Genomic DNA, 21,101 nt, shown 5'->3' with positions numbered 1-21,101 from the left:
ACGTTTAGTTACGTAGTAGTAGTATAGTAAGTTAATTAAAGTTAAAGTAAAGTAAGTTTATTTACCTTTCGTTCTCGTTTCGTTACTTCTTTATATTGTTGTTGTGTGTGTGTGTGTGTGTGTGTGTGTGTGTGTGTGTGTGTGTGTGTGTGTGTGTGTGCGTGCGCGTGTGTATTTTCAAAAGAAACACTTCTCACACTTATACATTGTATGTAAACGATGTATTATGTGCAAATTTATAATAGCCACGTTATATACATTATATTAAAATGAATGATTCGTAGATATATTGTTTCATAATGCGAGGGAATAAAAAATTGCATAATTTTAATCAACATTCTATTGATTTGCAAAGATTCCTCGTTCCATGCAGAGATATGCGCGCAAATAAAGATTAATATTAATTTACCTCTGCGTGCCAGATAATGTCCAGCATGCACTGGACTCAGCACCGCGTCTTCTATGTGACTTCTCAAAACGACGATGCTCTCGAGACAAATTTTGAAGCTCGGTCTGGCGTCTGCTGCACTCCAGCAACGCAGCATCAGCTGATGTAACGTCGGAGGACAGTTGAGAGGTTTCGGCAGCCTGCCGCCCGCACGCACATAATGTAACACTTCCAGATTATTCCTGGCAGGATAGGGTTGTTGACCCAATGACGTAATTTCCCACATTAGTACCCCGAATGCCCAAACATCACTCTGTGAAGTGAATACCCCATCCACTAAGGATTCCGGTGCCATCCAGCGAACAGGAAGCAAACCTTCTCCTTCCTAAAATTGTCATTTTTTTTGTTTTTAATTAAAAAAATGTTTTCTTTCTTTTATTTGAAAATATCTATTCTAGAAACGAGCATGAATTAAATTAAATTGTTCAATTTGTTTCAATGTTCAATTTCTCGTTCTCAGAAAGAGAAATAATTATTTTTCTTAAGCTTCGCTTATGCACAGAGATAAATAATATTTTGACGTGAAAATGAAAGAGAGCAGTTTATGAAATTTTTTTTCTTATTTTATCCAAAAGTCTCTACATTTACCTTGCGGTAATAGTCATTCTTGTAAATATCTCTGGCTAGTCCGAAATCGCCAATTTTTACGACACGATTTTCGCGATCTCTCGCAGACACCAGACAATTTCGACACGCGAGATCTCTGTGTACGAAGTGCAACTCCTCCAGGTAACGACAGCCACGCGCGACGTCCTCGCACATAGCGAGCAGATCTTGCAGACGCAGAGCGTGCGGATCTGTGAGTTGCAAAGATCGGCTCTCTCTTAAATAACTTAACAAGTCACCAGCCTCCATTAATTCCAACACGAGTAACGGAGGATCTGTATCCAAGCAAACGCCCAGTAACCTCAGCACGTGTTTATGGCGAAAATGACTCATGAGCCTTGCCTCTTGCAAAAATTCTGTCTTCTCTTGCGAAGAGGCATCTTTTCGTAGCATCTTTATGGCAACGGGCGTTATGCCTGGTCCTTCTAAATCCTTGGCATTTCCTTGAAATACCTGTGAGACATTTAGAATGAATTTAATATATAAATCTTATAAAAGATTCTAAATCGTATAAAAGATTCTAAATTTTAATATTGCAAAAATAATTCTTTTCTCATGTCTGATGAATCTTAAAATACTTCAAGATTTATCATTAGAAAAAGAAACTAAAAGTGCAAATTTTATTTCTTTATTTCTTTCAAAATTATTTTTTGTATTTTAGGATTAACTCTTACTTTTCCGAATGCGCCGCTGCCTAGGAACTTTGCCAGCGTGATTTGCTCTTGTCTGATTTTGGGCAGTGCAGAATCATCCGGATCATTTTGTAACGTAGACGCGTAAAGCGCGTTAGATTGAACGAAATTTCCGCGAGGGATCTCGCGGAGGGTCGCTAATTCGACATCGGACACTATTGGAGGTAAAACAGTCTTCTTATCTTCTTTCCGTTGTCTGTATACTGCTGGATAACGTTACAATATACTCGTCTGATATCACATATTGCCACATAGACATATAATAAATATATAATTAAATATGAATTGTCTTCTATTAAGTTTAATTTGAAAAATGCCATTTTATTATTTAATTAATTTGTAATTGAAAGCAAGTATACTTACGGCAGAAAAAATAACAAAAGCACACGAACATTATGGTAATAACGATCGCGATGAGGCCCAGCATCAGCGGTAGATGTTGTTGTGTAGCCAATATTCCTCCAGCAGATTCCGTTAGATCAATAATCGCACTCGATTTACTCCAAGCACCAAAACCGTAAGCGTTTTTGGCTTGCACACGAAACTTATACTTCTGATCCACGTCTCCAGGGATTATCCAATAATTATCCGTTCCATTATAATATAAATCCCATTGCTCGTTCTCTTTACTCCCGTCATCTTGCTTGTAACTGTCGTCGATGATCAAGCCTTCTAATCGATACAAAGTTACCTGTGAGCCATGAGCTTGCGCGGGTTCCCAATTTAATTGATACACGGAATTTCGGAATTTTGTTACCACAGGCACCCCTGGAGCACTCGGGACATCACCTTTATTGTACAAAATCCAATTTAAGTTTCTCTTTATTTATTTCAGTATTTTTAAAACTTGAGTCAATCTTATACTGAAGGGTGAAATCTCACTCTTAAAGATTGAAAATTGAGCCACTCTTTTTCAAGAGCTCAATTTTCACTCTTAACAATGAAATTTCACTCCAAAGAATTTAGAAAGCATATATACTTACTTCTATTTAAAACTTTATTGTTTTTTAACTCAATTATTTATTTCTATAATAATATTAAAACATGCTTATGGTAAGCGTGGAATATTAATAATGTCTCGATCACACGCTTACCGAGTGTTTGAAATGTAAATCTCCCATCGGATGGTTCCCATATGAAATCTTGATACTTGGGATATTTTAGCCTCAAGCGAAACTTGTATAAAGTACGTGGCTGCAAATGTTCTAAATGATACATCACTTGGTCCTCGTTCATTTCGATGTGTTGCACGACTTGCCACTTCTCCATTGCAACGTCCTGGTATTCCAATATGTAACCAATCGTTAGATTAACGGTCGGGATCCAAGATATATTCATGCTGTTTACGCTGACTCCGTTCATTATTAAATTATTTGGTTCTGAGTACATGCGGATGCGTTGCCTGAAACTGTCGTTGTAAAAGTCGTTGAAATTTACAGGATACACGCGAACGTACACCAGGTATTCCTGCCCTGGCAACAACGGTTGCAGCGTTGTGAAAAATCTGCCATCCGCCATGCGTTTAGGCTCCTCGATTAATTGCTCGCCCTTTTGTCGCATGCCGTTCTGCAAAAGATCATTCGACCTCCAATGCACCTCATAGTGCACCACTGCGGAGTTCAGCATCTTGGGTGGCATCCAGTAGACCTCCGCCAACGTTGGTGTTAGGGCCTGAATCGTAACATTCTCCGGCCTGCTGGGCTTGCCTACGCTGGTCTTCAGCACCACCTCCTCGCCGAATTCCAATGTCTTTTCGTATAAATTGCTTAATGCCAATTTCAACTTATATTCCGTGAATGGCTTTAAATTCTGAATCTCATAACGCCTCTCATACGTCTGCACACTGATCTCCTCACACTTATTGAATTCATTCTTCAAACAATGAGACACATTGATAGTGTACAATGTAGTGGGTAAACTATATTTTTGACATCCGTATTCAGGATTGGGTTCCGGAAGATTAACAATGATGCTATTCGCTGTTTCGTTCACCCTTTCAACATTATAGCTCGTTTGATGGGGTATCAGACATTTCGTGATGGGATAGGGTTGCAAGGATGTACCAAAGGCTGTGATTCGATTTACATTAGGTAGGTAGAAGTTCTTCACTTCCAGATTGGATGCATATTCCTTGTCCTCCATGAAGAAATATTTCTTTCTCAAAAAATGGATTTGATTTTTTCCATCGTACCAGTATATGTTCATTTTATCGACCGTTAAAATCTGTATATTGGAACTTGCTCTTAATATCATTTCGCACGTGCAGCCGTAAATATCAGCTACGTTTAATCGATTCTCATCCGATGTCCAATACATCATCGGTGTTTGAATATTGGTTTTGTCAATTGTGAATGTGAATACATTTTTTGGTTTTTGTGGACAAGTACATGTGCTATCATTATTTCCAAAAAAGTATTGTACATTTTTTCCCTCGAAATCCGACTGCATTATACTGTCATTTGGCTCAATCCAATATAAAGACCTGAAATATTTTATTTCCTCTATAATTTTAAATATCATTTTAAAACAAATATAATCAAAACTATATATATTTTTTTACAATTTCATTTTTCATTTTACAATTTCTTTTTAAATCATAATTTATCTTGATTAGTAGTTAAGCATATTGAATAATTAAAAAATAATAATATATTATAATTTAAATATTTTAGATAGATAAAAATATTGACGTACCCCAGAGATGGCAAGATATCTAAAACTGTAATACTTCCTCCTCTTCTTAAGATATTTTTGTACTTGATTATGCCTGCCTGCAACATTGTTAAATCCAATCTTTTGATGTAACTGTTTCTGTTATTGTCTTTGTTTTCGCCTTCCACCCAGTATAGATTTCTTGCTATCCAATCGACGCAGAGGCTGTGCGTATTGGTTCTATTTAGACTGAGTATTTTTGTCACGTTGGTTCCATTTGTCAATGATGTCACCAATTCTTGCATTTCGCTGATCCAGTAAATCTTATCTTCCTCTCCCAAGTAATCGATCTCTTTCGCAACGTGCCTGGTGATCGTATTATTGATTTCTCTATCCAAATCTGACAATCTCACAGCGTCATTTGTGGCGACTAATAATTTGGGCACCGGATTCTCGTATGTGGTCGACACATTAATAGGATCCGTGTAAGGACCAGCACCGATTTTAGTATATGCTCTTACTTTGCAATAATAGGTCATGTTAGATGTTACATTAGACGTCGCATACTCCAGCGTGGTAGTTTCGATGCTGCAATTGTTACAGATAAATAGTTCCGTTTCGTTTACGACATGCCAACATTCGACAATGTATCCTTGAATTACTCCATTTGTAAACTCGGGCGGATCCCATCTAAAATAAAATTTTAACGTTTCTATATCGCAAATCTGTAGCGAAATTAAATCTTATATATATTTGTACAAGATATATACAAATCTAAGAAAACAAAAATATAGGCACAAAATTCTAAATTTTATACCTAAATATCAACCAAACTTTCATATCCATGTGTACATTTTTCTTGCTAAACTCTACGAATGCTCTGGGAGATGTTGGCTGGCTCGGTACGCTCTGTGGAGATCTCAGGATTTTCCGAGAATGGTGCGCCGTTTCCCAATAAGTAAATGCCTTTACAGTGACTTCCAGAACAGAATAGGGCAGGATCTGATCCGAATTGTTGTATGGCATTGTCGTTTCGATCGTGATTTCCGGGTTTGAATTCGTATTAATATAATCCGCGAATTTCACCTCATAAAAAACCGTACCATAATTGATGTTCTTCACGGGGTCCCATGATATGTTGAAGTTTCTCCAAGTACCTTCAACTCTTATGCTATCGAAATCAACTGCATTCGGTAGAACTACCACCGTTTCTGACGTCAGATTTTTTGGATACTGATGATGCGCGGGATCCGCAATGGCTACCATGTACAAGCTGGACAAAGTGATTCCATTGATTACCGCGGTATTCTGACCGGAGAGATCACCGATCACTGCGTTTCTGTCGTCCTGTAGCCACAATAGATGCTCAGAAAAATAGCACAAAGGTCCTTGCATATTTGGATGTTGCAAAGCAGAAATCTTGAATTAAAAAATTTATTATTTATATTATTTTTATTTTTAACCATTTATTTTATTTTTATTATGCTTAATTATTGTATATTATTAATACATAATTAAAGTCGTAAAGTTGCCGCGAGATGTATAATTTTATCACTCAAAATAATGATTAAGTAATAATATTAATTATTTTATATTAAATATTATTATGATATATACTACATAATATTTATAAAAATAATGGAATTTATAAAACCAATTGATTGCATAAAATGTACCTTTTCTGGAATGATTTTTTGATTCATTGAAATTCTTTCGGACGTAGGTGCACGGTAGACAATGGATCCACTTTCGTAGCTCCGAACGATCCAGTAAACGTATCTGTTTTCAGTGTCGAGAGTTAATCCCATCACTTGTTTTCCATTGAAAATTTCATCCAAGTGATAGTATCTTCTGTCTTGACCATTCAGTCGCGCAACTTCCACTGCGTGACCAGTGGACCAATATAAATACGCCTCGAGAGAGTCAATCATAAGTTCTTTTACAATTGCTAAGATAGACATCGGCTCTTGCTGAGATCCATTCAGGTTCGCTCTTGTTATCTGTACGTTGAGAAAATAATATCCACAGAATATAAAAATAATACGAAAATTTTACAATCACTAAAGATTTAAATTAAATAATATATAGTATCTCATAATGTAATGCATATTCTGTAAATATTTTTTTGCTTTTAATTTTATAAATACAATAAAGAATGTAAATAATGGAATTATTTACATTATTATCATTATTTTTATTAATATTTATTATTTACGTTTTTATTGTAAATTAATATAAAAATAATGAAGAACGTAAATAATGGAATTTAATATAGTTAATTTATTTTAAATTAAGGAGATTAAGTACTTGGATCAAAAATCTAATTATATTTACAATTTGCTGTTTTGGATTTGCCCAATATAATTTTTTCGATATCCAGTCCACAGCAACGCTTCCCACCGAATGTATGTTGAGTTTTGTTTTCTGATGATTGCTGACGTTATAACGATACAATGCGGAATTATTTCCCACTATATATAGCACGTCCTTGTACCAACTAATATCAACAATATGGAATTCGTTTTCGGACTCCTTTAAACTCGCCTTGTTAACTAGTGTGTCGATATTTTCGCCAGTTACGTCGCTTCTCAAAATTCCTTCATTCGACGACCACAAGATAGACGCGTGTGAACCGTTTCTAAATATATAATTTTATTTAATTACTAATTGAGATAATTGGCATAAAGTGAAAAAACTTTGTAAATATAAATTCATTGAATAAATTCATAACATTGAATATAATTTTTTTTAAATCAAATATAACCTTTGATATGTTGAATTTATTTATTATTTCGCCAAATAAAATTATTTATTAATATTACCTTAAGGTTTGTCCTCGAAATTCTGTGGACCACGGTCCTCTGCCGGCGCTGGTATAGGCCGCGGCTTTGATTGAATATTCCGATCTTTCTCGCAAATTATGAACAGTATGAGACGATCCGGCGATACCTTTTTGATGAATAGTTTCGCCAGTAGATTCGTCCTTGATTTCGAGCTCGTATGACCAGTTTTGCCAGGCGCCCTTTCCTTGGCCGCCCAGTAAGTGAGGAGCTTGCCACGAAACCTTTGCCCTTTCCGCTCCTAGAACAGCTTGCACTCCTGTCGGTGGATTTACTGGCACTGGAACCGGCTGACTTGCATTCATCAATACAGTCACGCTTACGAAGGAAGTGTCAGACCTAAAAGAAAAGGAATAATTATGGGTTATTAATGTTTTATTAAACGCAATTAATATTTTAATTTTGCAGTTAAACGCATAAAATTGAATAAAATCATTTAGAAAATTAAAAAGTATATTACTTGTCAGGATAGGAATTGTGGAAGTATCTGTTTTGACCAGCATGATAGCCTTCAGTGAGGACCTCTTCACCATTAGTCCAGTAGAACAGTCCATTTGCCATAGCTAGTGAAATAACGTTATTGAATTTCGGTTTCTGCGTATTCGGGCGAAGATTAACAACTTCGCGACCATCTAATGATACAGATATAACTGTGTTTTTAGTGTGATCAGGAACAAGCAATCGAAAATTCGTATGGTCTACCGTAAAAGCACCCAAATGAGCATCTTCGAGAATTAAATCTGGTCGAACCTAAAAAAAAAAAATAATATCAAGAAATTCTTAAAAAGTAATTATTTTTTTTATTATACTATATTATACTATATCAATATCGTGTCTTTAAAAGATTGTTTAAAATGTTGTACTAAGAGACGCAAAATCTTTATACATTTAAAATCGAAAATAATCGATTTTAAATATATAAATAGTTTGCGTCTCTTAATATAATTTCAAAAGTAAAGGCTTTGATAATATAATGACAAACTAAAAATAATTGGCACCTCATGTTTCACACCATTGCTGATAACGGCTAAATCTAATCTGTATAATCCCGCTTTAGTGACCCAGAAAAGGTATCCATTGTAAGGATCAATCTCAATATGCGAGGGTCGAGTTAGAAATCCAGCTACGGCCACTGTCAGACTCTTGCCATCGAGATTGCATCTGGCTATTTGCCACGTCGCGGTTGTCGCGTGTTTTACTTCTCCTAAGACGTACAAGTGAAGATTCAGCCAGTCAACGGAAAGGCTCAAAGGTTTGAAGTTCACTCCGTTGGGGATCAAAATGGCTCTCGGTATGGTTTGCTCGATGATCGAAGTTCGGTACACATAACCCATCGAAGTAGAAACGAATAATTGAGCTGATGCCACGTGTATTGCAACGCCGCGGATTACACTTTTGGTTTCGTAAACGACGCTAGGCTCATCCAACATATCAGCACCCTGCTTCATGACCAAATGTTCACCACCGAGGATGAGAATCGGTTGTTGAGTATCCTTGACTAAAATTTATCATTAGTCGTCTTATTAGTCATTTTAAAATGTACATTTTCATAGATGTAAATTATAAAGTCTGTAAATTGATAGCTAATGCCTTGATTCTTTAAAACAGATAATGTAAAAGTGTACGTTAAAAAGCTAAATTGTTTGAATGAAATTTGGTCAGTAAATAATAAGATCGATGATATTTATCTTAAATTATTTTATGTATATTGTATGTTTTTGGCAGAAAACAAGATTTGTAGTCTTTCTACTGTTGAAGGATGCTCTATTTCTTGAAAAGTTATTAAATATCATGTGACAAATTTCTTTTTGGGTTAACGTTAAATATATATTAATTTTCTCGTAACGTACCGGTAGGTTCTGGAGTCGTAGAAATATAGATAGTTGCAGGCGGACCCTCGCCGACACTATTTCTCATAGTCACACTAACAGAATAATTCTGATTGGGTTCGAGGTTTTGAAACATATAGTGATCGGTATTCTCGGAGACTGGAATATCCTGTCGATAAAATGTAAGATATACTATACAATTCATAGAAACGCATCCCTATTGCTGGGAAATAGATATGCAGTTAGGAGAATAAAAGAACGCCATGCCAGAAATTTTTGTAAATAATCTGGTTCGTGCAAGCCGTTGGACTAATATTAGAGGATACCATAATTAAGATGCGAGAAATTTTAATTTCATTAAAGCAATATAATCGAAGTTAAGATCAAATAATTAATGCCAAATAATTTGCGCTTGCATAGAAATTTTACGATACTCGATTCATCGACTTTTTTTATTCTTTCTTAAAATAAAATAAGAAAATTACGCTATCTGAATAATTAAAGAAGTAAAAATTTCTTGAATATCAAGAAATTTTATCAATGAATGCGTGCGCAGTAATACTTTGCGTGGCATTAATGCTTTGTATAAAGCATGCATTCTTTGTAAATTGATATTAGTACGCAACACAAAAAGCTAAAAGATATGAAGTAAAATTTATTGGCTTTCATCTTTAGGATATTAAATACTTCGATAGAAGTCAATATTATGACGGAACAAATCTTAAATATTTTTAATGTAGCTAATATTATCTTCTATATCTCGCGATTTCTAATTAAAATTTAATTTATGTGGCCAATAAATTGTCTTCAAACAGGATAACGGAATCTATCTTGCAGAACCAGTTGCACATTGCTCTTTTGCAAACAACAGTTAGATAGTACAGTAAAGCGTAACGATGCCGATGCGCCTTACAAACGCATGAAAATGTGGCAGTGCACAGAGTTGAAAGAAAAAAATAGAAATGCTTGTGCACAAGTAACGCGAAAGACACGTCAATGTATATATTAAAATATAGTTCGGCTGTAGAATAAACATGTCTCTAAATTATATGTACTTTCTGGCGTGGCGTGTACCTTAAGCTGGTTCAACCCCTTGTGTTCAACCCCTTGCAGACGCAGGACATAAGACAAAAGTGGCCCGTTCGGGAATGGGCCTGGTTCCCAAGACACAGAGACGCGGTAACTGTCTACCGCCGCCGCTCTTACAATTACCGGTGCTGATGTCGGTAGATCGGCCGCGTATGTTAATATTACCACGCTCGGTGCTGAGACGATTGGCTCTGGATTGTGTTGCGATGATTTCAGGAGTAGTAGCGCTACGCGAAACTGTAAACGCCAGCGTTCGTTTCATGAATGTTTTCATGAAGAGGTATCCGTAAGGAAAGAAACAGTTCAACAGTTTAAGAATATTCCACCTAAAGTCTACATTAAGTCCTATTAACGTTCATTGGCGGACTCTCTTGATAATGGAATAACTTTATATTTCGTTAATATATGAGCAAAAGTGATTTATTTAAGTATTACAAGTGAGTAGAAAATTAATTCTCAATTTGTAATTAACGAAGATCCTCAATTAATCCTTCTTCGTTTGTCTGTGTTCAATTATTATGCTTCCAATTTTGCTCCAGTTTCTTTCCATTTCTTACATACCCTATACTTTGTGTACGGCTGTAGATTCTCGACCAGTATCTGATCACCTTCGCCCCATGACTGATTGCGGCAATATTGCCACGTCTCAGCTAATTCTTCGTATCTCCATTGCACCAAATATGAAATGCCAGCGCGTCTGTCTATGTCTACACCTTTCCATTCGAGGCTGAGCGATGTCGCCGTCAATGAATCCGCAACCAATGCCGGCGCTGGTGGAATGCCGATTTCCGCTGTTCATTGAAAAGATTTTCTTATTTAGTGTAGAAAAAACTTTATACAGTAACTAAGTACAAATACTTAATTTTATTTATATCTATAAATGCAAAAGTTTGGAAACTTTTTAAAAATTGATATTTTTGGGTTTATTTATTTTCAAATAAGTATAATGCGTTTTTTAAATAATAATTCTTTAGATCCACAATAACTGAATAATTATTGTTGTCTGAAGAATTATTGTTAAAAAACACATTGTTGAATATTTGAGTTTTAAACAATCCCAAAAATGTCAATTATTAAAAAATATTGTCAAACTTTTGATCTGGAGTGTATATGTATGTTCGGAAAGTGGAAATAATTAAAAAAAAAGAATTTTATTTTCGATAGAAATAATGCAGAAATAGTATTGCAACGCAACGGAATTATAAAAAACAATGTACGATCATATCGTTACGCAGAACAATCTTAAATAATACGCCCTGTCATATCATATCATCTTAACCCTCCGAAAGTGACACGATTTGTACGTTCATGATCGACGCTGAAAGAGAACGGATGTTCATCGAATATAATGAAATTCTGGAGAACCAAAAAGCGGCGTTCATGGAAAAGTGGAAGCTGAAAATTGACGATAAAGGAAAGGCAGATGACTTTGAGCGTTACCGAACTGTCGGCACCGGTGCCTTCGGTCGCGTTATGCTTGTAAAACACAAATTAACGAACACGTACTATGCCATGAAGATTCTCGACAAAGCAAGACTAGTGAAGACGAAACAAGTGGATCATACACGTAACGAAAAACGGATCTTGCAGTGCGTCGACTTTCCCTTTGTGGTCTTCATGGAGTTCTGCTTCAAGGCAAGGATTGAGAATCGAAATAGCAATGTTATTAATCTTTCGAATCTCGTAAATACACAGAAGAATCTTTTTTTAAAACAAGAAATTAATTTCACAAAGAAGTTACACAGTTTGCGAATTATCTAATTATCTTCGTGTCTCGATACATTATACATTATTAAATGACAATGTTTCGTAAACATTACAGTTCACTTTATCAGAACTTCTCCTTCAAAGAAGTGGCTTATCGGATTCTTTCTCGCCGTTATGAAATGAACTACAATGTTCACAAAACGTTGGCATTTAATGACATATCAAAATACGGAGATAAATCGCGTATACTATAAAAAATATTGGTGTAGGTTTAATAATATATGATGTCTTATACATAATTTTCACCATGTTAATGTTAGCAGTGTGGATTTATAATCCTTAGCGTTTATATCAACATTATCATAATATAGATTTATATAATTTTGCGTACCAGACTAGACATTTGAGAGAAATCACCACTATCTCTTTATTGTCACAATGGAAAAAAGATGTGCTAGAAAGATGCAAACCTGATCTATTATCACAAATTATTTTATAATACATCAGATTCGCATTTTTCTCAATAATTTTATTCTTCACAAAGTAAAAATTATATAAATACATGATATTAAATCCACATCAATATTTTTTAGAGTATAGCTTCTTTGAAGAAAATGATAGCTTTAAAAGGAACCGAATAATCTCTTCTACATTGAATAGATATCCAAAAAATTTTTATAAAACAGACGCATAAACATGTTTTAATTCCTATTTTAAGGACAATTCGTATGTGTACATGGTGATGCCGTTCGCACAGGGCGGTGAGTTGTTCACCCATCTCAGACGTATGGGGAAGTTTGATGAGCCGCTAGCGAAGTTTTATGCCGCCCAAGTAGCTTTAGCCTTGGAATATCTGCATCACTGTAGCTTGATCTACCGTGACTTGAAGCCGGAGAACATCATGATAGAGAAGTCCGGCTACATCAGGATGACCGATTTTGGTTTCTGCAAAATGTTGAACGCTCGCACATGGACATTGTGCGGCACACCGGAATATCTAGCGCCGGAGGTAATTTTATCAAAGGGCTACGGCAAATCCATCGACTGGTGGAGCTTTGGTGTGCTGATCTACGAGATGAACGCAGGATATCCTCCTTTTTATGCGCACGATCCTATGAAAATCTACGAGAAGATCATTGCTGGTAAATACAAGTTCGCGCATCATTTTGGAGAAGACTTGAGGGATATATTGAAGAATATTTTGCAAGTGGATCTGACGAGAAGATATGGCAATTTGAAAGAGGGTAGTATGGACATCAAGAGGCACCGCTGGTTTAAATCTATTAACTGGCTCGAGATTTATCATCAGAAAATACAGCCGAGTTTTATTCCCCATTGTAGTGAAAGCGATGATACTACCAATTTCGATCTTTTCGATGAAGTATCTCTCGAGATTTCGACGTTTGATCAGTATGCTAAAGAATTCGCGAATTTTTAAAAATAACGTTAGCAAAGTAATCTAAAAAAATAAGAGATTATAATGAAATTACGTGAAAACGATTAATTGTGTATGAAAATATCTTTTTAATCTAAGTCCGAATTAAAATTAATTTATGATGACAATTATTAATCAACAACATTCTTTAAGCAGAACAACACTTTATGTAATAATATAAAAAAGAGAGAGAAAAAGGAAATACATACTCAAAGATATGCATTTTTAAATTTAAATATATATATTAGTTTAATATATATAATTATTTAATATATATATTATATAGTACTTTTTTTTTACGTATCTAAGTGCTCCGTACTTAAATACAATTAGGTTGCAAAGGGATATTTAACTTTAAGTTTGAAGCAATATATTGTTTTACGTTGACATCAAATAAAAATATTTTTTACTCTGATAAGATTTCTAATAATAATTTAATTGATAATGATACTTGTATATTACATTTATTATGTGAATAAATGTACAGCATTCAAGTAATTTTAAATTAATATCTTGAGAGATTACACAATTACCTTTGAGCTGTTGAAAATAACGATTTAACGCGTCGTGGCAACCCAAAACGCAGTACAATTCCTTTGGTGGTAACAATTCTTGCGTCCCATTCTGTAAACATATATTGGGCATACATTAAGAGTTTTATTTCTATAAAATTAAGAAAATATTACGTAAAACTGTCATGCGAAAAACTACGTTACAAGTATATTGCAGCTTTATGTAAGTTTCTCCGATAATAAATGTCATAAAAATAAAAATGACTGCGATACTAACGCAAACAGCTTGGCAGCTTGTGTCGAGCGCTTGTTCCCATGCTTCGCAGCCTTTTGTACACTGCAATAATAAACATAAAGATAAGAAAACGACAATGGAGATATTCTAATTTCATATTTGTAGAAGGAACGACCTCAGTCTTTCTAAATCTTGTAAAAATTTCGAACCAAAAATGCAGAAAACAATTATTCTTGATCTTCTTTCCAGTAAAATAAATGCATTGTCTCATGTTTACGTTGGTTTCTTCTTGCTATAAAATCTACTGTTTTAGTTTTTCGAATGTTGTTGTTTTTGTACGAATAAACTTTGTTAATTATGTGCTAGGTAATACACGTAATAAACACGGTTTTGCTGAAATTATCTATAAAATTAGCTAGATGTAAAAAGAATTTTGTTGGACCATTAAAAATAATTATATTAGACACTTAAACTAATTGCTAGAAATATAAAAATTTTTTACACTATTATTATCATGATTGTACTTACATAATTCAATAATAATAATTTTCAAACCTGTATCTATATAATGAAATTTTTATCTTTAATAAAACTATTCATTTTATGTATATAAAAATAAAATATTCTAATGTAAATGAAATAAAAATAATTTACTATAAACATAAAGGCCATAAAAATATTTTCAAGTTTGAATGACAAACTTTGCCTTTATACAAGTTATTGAAAATGATATATGAATTGCCTTTTAGAATATAATGAATTTAAATAGAATATCTACGTGTGTAATTAATATTATATCACACAGTATCTAAATAAAATTTGATAAATATATAAATAACTTTTATATTTCTCTTTTAAAGGTATTTAAAACAAAATATATTTCACTAGGACTTATTATTTTTAATTTGGCGCTATTTCTTTTAGAATTTTTTTAATAATTAGAATTTTTTGCAGTAATTGCGTACAATATTCGCGGCTATTTAATCTCAACAAATTTAATGTTTCATGTTCTAGACAAATCATGAAATGCATCACGCGTATATATATATATTGGATTTGTGGAAAATCTGTCCGGTGCGCATCCTTCCACTGAAGGTCATCGAGCGTTCAACAATTCGCTAAAATACAGCTCCGGAAGTGGTCGAACAATGGGTCACGTTATCCGGAGCAAAGTGACATAACTCGTCGTGCTGCTACGTGGCGAAACAGTAATTTTTCGTGGCCAATCTCGGGCTGCTTGGCACGTGTCTCAAGTAACGCCTACGTTCATAATACGTTCGTTGCATGGTACCATGTCGGGCATGGATTTGCGAACTGAAGTTTGACGCATTAACTTTCTGCACGAGAGGATGTGGGCATTTGTCGTCGACAACAACCCAGCTATAACCGAGAATATGTACGACTCAGCTTCCACTACGCATATTGTTTATTTTATAGTTTATTGATGTGAATCTTTCAGGGCCATGGTAATTTCTTGAAAATAATCCCAAAGAGAAGGCGTTCATATCTAATAAAAATACATATTTAAATTTAGCGAGTGCTGTTTTATGACTTTACTCAACCCAAAGGGATTGAGAATAAATTTATAAAGATGAATGTAACTTATTATGGAAGAGGATTCCAAAGTTCAATATTTTATGCATGGATTAATAAAAGAGAAAAAAATCGCCTTTATGTTTACACGTTTTTCATTAATGCGTTCTTAATTCTCATTAGTCTGGTTTCGATTAGTTTTATTGTTTTTTTTTAAATGCGAAAGTTTTTTAATTTATTTTATAGATTTAATTGATATATGTATACTGACATATAATATGTATGATTTTTGTATTAATTTAATTTCTTCATTTAAAGTTAGTATTATTATTGAATTTTAAATTTATACATACAATGCGATAAATGAATAAATATTAATTACACAAGAAATAAATGGCTAAAAGCGAATTTGAATAAATTTTAATGCTCTGGATTTTTGTTCTTTTAAATGTGAGAAATTTCTTATGCAATACGTCAGACACAGCTGTATAAAGTGTTATTGAGTTTTTAAAGAAAACATTGAAATGAAACAAGCATTCAAATGCAATTGAAAGCATAAATATACAGAAGCAGCTTGTCTCTTGAGTGTTTTGAGAGTGTAGCGATTTCTATAATAGATCTGTAGCTCTGTTTTTGGAACATTTCAATCATCACATTTTTAAAAATTATAGCTACGATGATTTAATTCCATAGTTTCTATCATACATATTTAATTGAAATACTTTTTATGAAAGAACAATATTTCTTTCTTCTTACTTTTTTTCTTGTCCCTCCATTGTCATAATTTTACTGGTTTAGTAATAAATAAATAAGTATAATTTCGTAATATATAGTAGATCTATTTTAACCTCCGGATACAAGAGGTGCTATTTAACAATTGGCGAACTGATCGACTCCGCTTAGTTCGAGAGGCGCCGCATATAAATAATACTGCACTCGACATTGTAGAATAATAAGCAAATTACATCATACGAGAAACCCAATTTCCTTGAGCGAACTGTGACGTACTTTTATTTTTAATCTAATTATAAAATTAATTGAAATTTGATTACGAATTAATTTATGCTAAGTGTTTTTTTTTTCAATTTTAAAACAATTATATTTTTTGAGAGAAATATAATAATTACACTCGAAAAATATAATTAAAAAAAAAATCAGTCTGAGATATAACATTGATATTTCTCAATACCGATATTTTTTATCGTCTTACATCACATATATTTACCGTCAAAACAGATACAAATGAGATGTTTATGAATTCTTTTGATAAAATTACAATTATCCACACATATTAAATAGCCTATATTATATTTTATCATTATATTTTTGATAAAAAATTACACTTAATTATTAATGTAACAGTGAAAAATCCGAATAACTAAAACTGTAAACAAACACAAGCAGCTTTTTTAATATTAATGAACTTATGACTAGTCTTCATTAATAATCTTCTTAATTAACAATTCTTGATTATTTCATGTCTCAATACGCACGCTAGATTTCACGATTGTTTCATAATTATATTTAAAAAAAGATGTAAGTCTGACGTGAACTGTGGATGGAACTTTCGAGACGCTCGTCGCATTATACGCTCATAACAACACGCATGTATATGGTGGTGTTTGAGGGTATCACATAGGTCAGCTCGTATGAAAAGTCCGTGGAAGGAAAGGAACCTCCAGATAAACGTTATTAATAATCATTTGACGCTGGAATTCTACGACAACTCTGGTAAATCATCGAGACGCGAATGTCACATCTTAAATCGTAGTCGTTAATTTCCCGCTATAAATAAATTTGTTTTCATTAATCGCAGAATTATGTCAGCGGTATTTAGTAATCTTTTATTAGTATTTTAAATTGGTAAAAACCATTTGCAAGTTCGATTCTTGCTATATCAAAGTAAAGTTTTGGCGATTCTTCGAATAATTAAAAATAGACTTAAAAAATAGGTTTACTTAAATTTTAACTTATTTAAATTATTTATATATATTTAATAGACAAATATTCAACCGTACTAACATTGGAATTTATACACGTTTGAAGTTAAGTGTATACAATTCGAGTATATCTAGCATCAAAATTTGCTTTGTAATTCTGATAGCCATAAGAAGCCATGCGAAAACGTAAAATGTTTATTTTACTTACGTTTCCTTATCATGTGAGTACGCTGAGAAAAAAAAACTGTTGATTAATGTTTTATCTAATTTATGACCGCAGTGACATCGTTGTACAACTCTTCGCCCTTTTCGATTATTTCGATTAATTTACAGCTTATTTTTAGTAGATTATCAATTTACTTTTTTGTTCTTTAGAAAATATCAGCCTTCTGTGAAGCAAAGGATATATGGATTCCGAGGTTTAATTCGTTGTAACGAACATCTGGGCGCTTTAATTCGACGTGCCTCGTCAAATATGAGTTTTTAAACGATCTAGCCATCCGCACAATGGGGGTTGACAAAACTATCAGACAGTAGAAAATGGTCGAGCTGACCGACTCGGCGCAGCGGCTGCTAATTTCTCACTTCCTCATTAAATCCTCACCGGGTATTATGCCCCCAGCTGGGCCCTTCCTCCACATACGCGGCTCCCCGTAGATCGTAGATCTTCGTCCTATCGCAAACGAGCATTTATCTGTCCTCTCCTCGTTTTACTTTAACCCCATTTACTGCTCTCAGTCTGGCTCTGGTAATCATAGATGAGTAGAGAGGAAAAAAGGTAATGGCGCCTCGGATCGTCTTCTTTAAGTAATGTCTTTATAATGAGCTGCTGATTTATATGAAATCGATTATCGATGTCAAATTTTTTAGTAGATACTGTTAAAAGATTTTCCTATTTTGTTTCGATTATGTTTAATTTTTGTGATAATTTTTATATCTGCTATATTTTATTATATTATTTATTAAAATAAGACGTTGTAATATAAATTATGTACTCTTGAAAATAGATAAATATTATATAGCATATAATATTCAAAACAATATGTAAAAATAATGTCAATATGAGCAAAATTCAAGATGCTGTAACATGTCAAATAATTTATTAGTATGACAAATTTTTATTAATAAAGATAAAAACTTTCATGTTACGTTTTAATATTTTAATTATGTAAAATCTTTATGAATATTATCACTGCTAAAGAAGATTCTGTGTAAACAGAACATACAATACTCCATTTTTATTAATAAATTTTCTCATATTGATAAATAATAAATTATTATATTTGTTACATTACATCTTGAATTTTGCCCGCTGCTGACCTTATTTCAACATATAGGTACAATTTTGTATTTGTTTAAATATCACTTTTAAATGTCGATATCTCTATATTTTAATAAATAACAGTTTTTTATAATAATGGTGATGTTTATAGAAAAATTCCGCCAAATAGTGTACTAAATCTCTTTCTTTCACACATTCATTAGTTTGTAGTAGTTGAGATCTGATTGTAGTAGTTAGCATCTGGCAATCTTTACACTTGTGGCAGCAATTTTCAAGTCAAAGTGGCTTCTGGCAGTAACCACTTTCAAGCAGGGACATTTGTATGGATACATCGCTGTCAGTGGTCCTCCACTTTACTACATTGTCAGACAAACACACTCGATCGTCTGGTTTCTTGGCATGATACACGGAAATAAGTGTTTATTGTTTATTCGTGGTTAACGTTTTTCTTCAAGTATTCATAAAGAAAATGTCATGTAAAGCGTATCATAAGAAAAACATTTAAGACTGAAATTTCTTATACATTTAATTTTAACATGCGACTAGTTTAATTCATTTTGATATCTTTGTTTTTATTGTTTGTCACAAAAAGCGTTGGATATATTTTATCTCGAATAACGAATGCAATTTATTAATAATAAACTCTTCGTAGAGATCGGAAGTAGTCATCGACGGATATTTCCGGAGACGAGGGGATGCAAGGCTACATTAATATCCGAGAGCCAACCAAAAAAAATGAGAGGACGTTGAACAAAAGAAATTCCAGTGGTATTAATTCGTCGTTATCGACCTGTGAAATTACCGGAAGAGACGTAAAGTCAATCCGCTGATTATGGAGTTGAATGAGATCGACACACACGCAGTATACTCCATATCGATTAATTAGATAAGTCAATTAGATTTCTATTTAATCTAAAAATAGATTAGCAGTAAATATTTTACTTCTTTTTTTTGTATATATAAAAAAAACAAGACAGAATTTAAATATATAAAATATATAAAATGTAAATATTAAAAAACATAGAATTTAATTATGCTCTGTTAAAATTTGAAAAGATCTAAAGTAACCGATGCAATTCAGGCGTGAGTCGAAAGATAAAAAATCGAGTGGAATTAAAAAATTTAAAATCATTATCTCAGCCAAAAGAATGCGATAATTTAGCTAAAGACTAAAAGTGGGTCGCGTCGAAGCGCGTAAATGTCTAGGATCGCGAAGTGTCTTCCTCCACCTACGTTGCCCCAATCCGTTACTCGTACGCGTTACTGGCGACTTACGAACCGTGAAACGAGCTGAGGGAGGAAATCGTTTTAAGCGCAATTCGCGTGGTAATTCGTTTTCCAGGCTTCGTTCCGCAACGCGTCCAACGAACGCCGAATCGCACGCGATATCCTGAGCGGCACGAACGAGTCCGACTCATTGATGTTTTTTTTTTCGCAGACACGATAATTAGGCACGCCAGGATCTTTTCTGTTCTTTTTTACGGGGTTAATTATCTCGCTCGTTCCCTGTCCTGGAGACACGCGTTACTGGATATCCTTCCGGTCCCTCGAAAATCCCTTCATTGGAATGTGTATTTTTGACGATTTTGAAATAATAAGCTAATGACAAGTGTTAAGAGAAAATAATTTCTCTTAACTTTTAATTGTGATAATTCTTTTAACTTTCATAATCCCCTATGAAATATAGTTTCACAGTGGAAACATTCTTTTTTTATAACTTTTTATAACTTTACATAGAGAGAATTCAAAGTCTTTACAAAATAATTGTATCTTTGGTCGAATGTTTAATATATATTACTGATTTAGATCTCCATTTTCTTCACATAATCAAATAACTTAAAAAACAGTTTAATTTATCTTTCTCTTTCCAAAGACAAAAGTAAATATTGACAAAGGATCATACTTATTTATTATTTTCGCTGTGTGACGGAAACTGAAAATACAACAAGCGCGCGACTCCAGTTACTCTCCCAATTTCCCCGTTTTTCTCATTCGCACTTCCGTTTTGGATAGAAAGGAACTGAGAGAGAAAGAGAGACGGGCGAAGCGCGAGAGAGTGAATCCGGAGTCGCACGGTAATTTGGCGACATCCGCCATCGGTCGCACTTGTACGCGATCCAATTTAAAAGCACGAAGCCGTAGCAGAGAGCAAGAGAAAAAGAGAGAGAGAGAGAGAGAGAGAGAGAGAGAGAGAGAGAGAGAGACGTCGGCGTACTTCTTTACTACGTTACGTACGACAACTTGTCGTTTACCGTACGTACGCGTACGTTCGTCCTACTTCTACTCCGACCGGCGTCGGTT

General features: G+C 33.8%; 1 protein-coding gene across 1 annotated transcript in view; it reads right to left on the bottom strand.

Moving 5' to 3' along the window:
* Window positions 1-21,101, bottom strand: part of LOC105622633 (proto-oncogene tyrosine-protein kinase ROS) — a 37,271-nt gene that overhangs the window by 1,847 nt on the left and 14,323 nt on the right. The window contains exons 3-19 of the mRNA XM_012204049.1: window positions 14,088-14,147; window positions 13,832-13,922; window positions 10,718-10,947; window positions 10,142-10,393; window positions 9,089-9,236; window positions 8,237-8,736; window positions 7,699-7,988; window positions 7,221-7,577; window positions 6,733-7,036; window positions 6,075-6,398; window positions 5,216-5,817; window positions 4,441-5,088; window positions 2,841-4,228; window positions 2,110-2,535; window positions 1,729-1,952; window positions 1,037-1,507; window positions 410-773 (exon numbers count right to left, since the gene is read on the bottom strand). Of these exons, the coding sequence (XP_012059439.1) occupies window positions 410-773; window positions 1,037-1,507; window positions 1,729-1,952; window positions 2,110-2,535; window positions 2,841-4,228; window positions 4,441-5,088; window positions 5,216-5,817; window positions 6,075-6,398; window positions 6,733-7,036; window positions 7,221-7,577; window positions 7,699-7,988; window positions 8,237-8,736; window positions 9,089-9,236; window positions 10,142-10,393; window positions 10,718-10,947; window positions 13,832-13,922; window positions 14,088-14,147 (6,679 nt within the window). The remainder of the gene's footprint in view (window positions 1-409; window positions 774-1,036; window positions 1,508-1,728; window positions 1,953-2,109; window positions 2,536-2,840; window positions 4,229-4,440; window positions 5,089-5,215; window positions 5,818-6,074; window positions 6,399-6,732; window positions 7,037-7,220; window positions 7,578-7,698; window positions 7,989-8,236; window positions 8,737-9,088; window positions 9,237-10,141; window positions 10,394-10,717; window positions 10,948-13,831; window positions 13,923-14,087; window positions 14,148-21,101) is intronic.

The sequence above is a fragment of the Atta cephalotes genome (genome assembly GCF_000143395.1).
Source record: "Atta cephalotes unplaced genomic scaffold scaffold00047, whole genome shotgun sequence".
Classification (NCBI taxonomy): Eukaryota; Metazoa; Arthropoda; class Insecta; order Hymenoptera; family Formicidae; genus Atta; species Atta cephalotes.
Note: the sequence above shows the minus strand (reverse complement) of the source record. Positions and strands in the feature narration are given on the sequence as shown.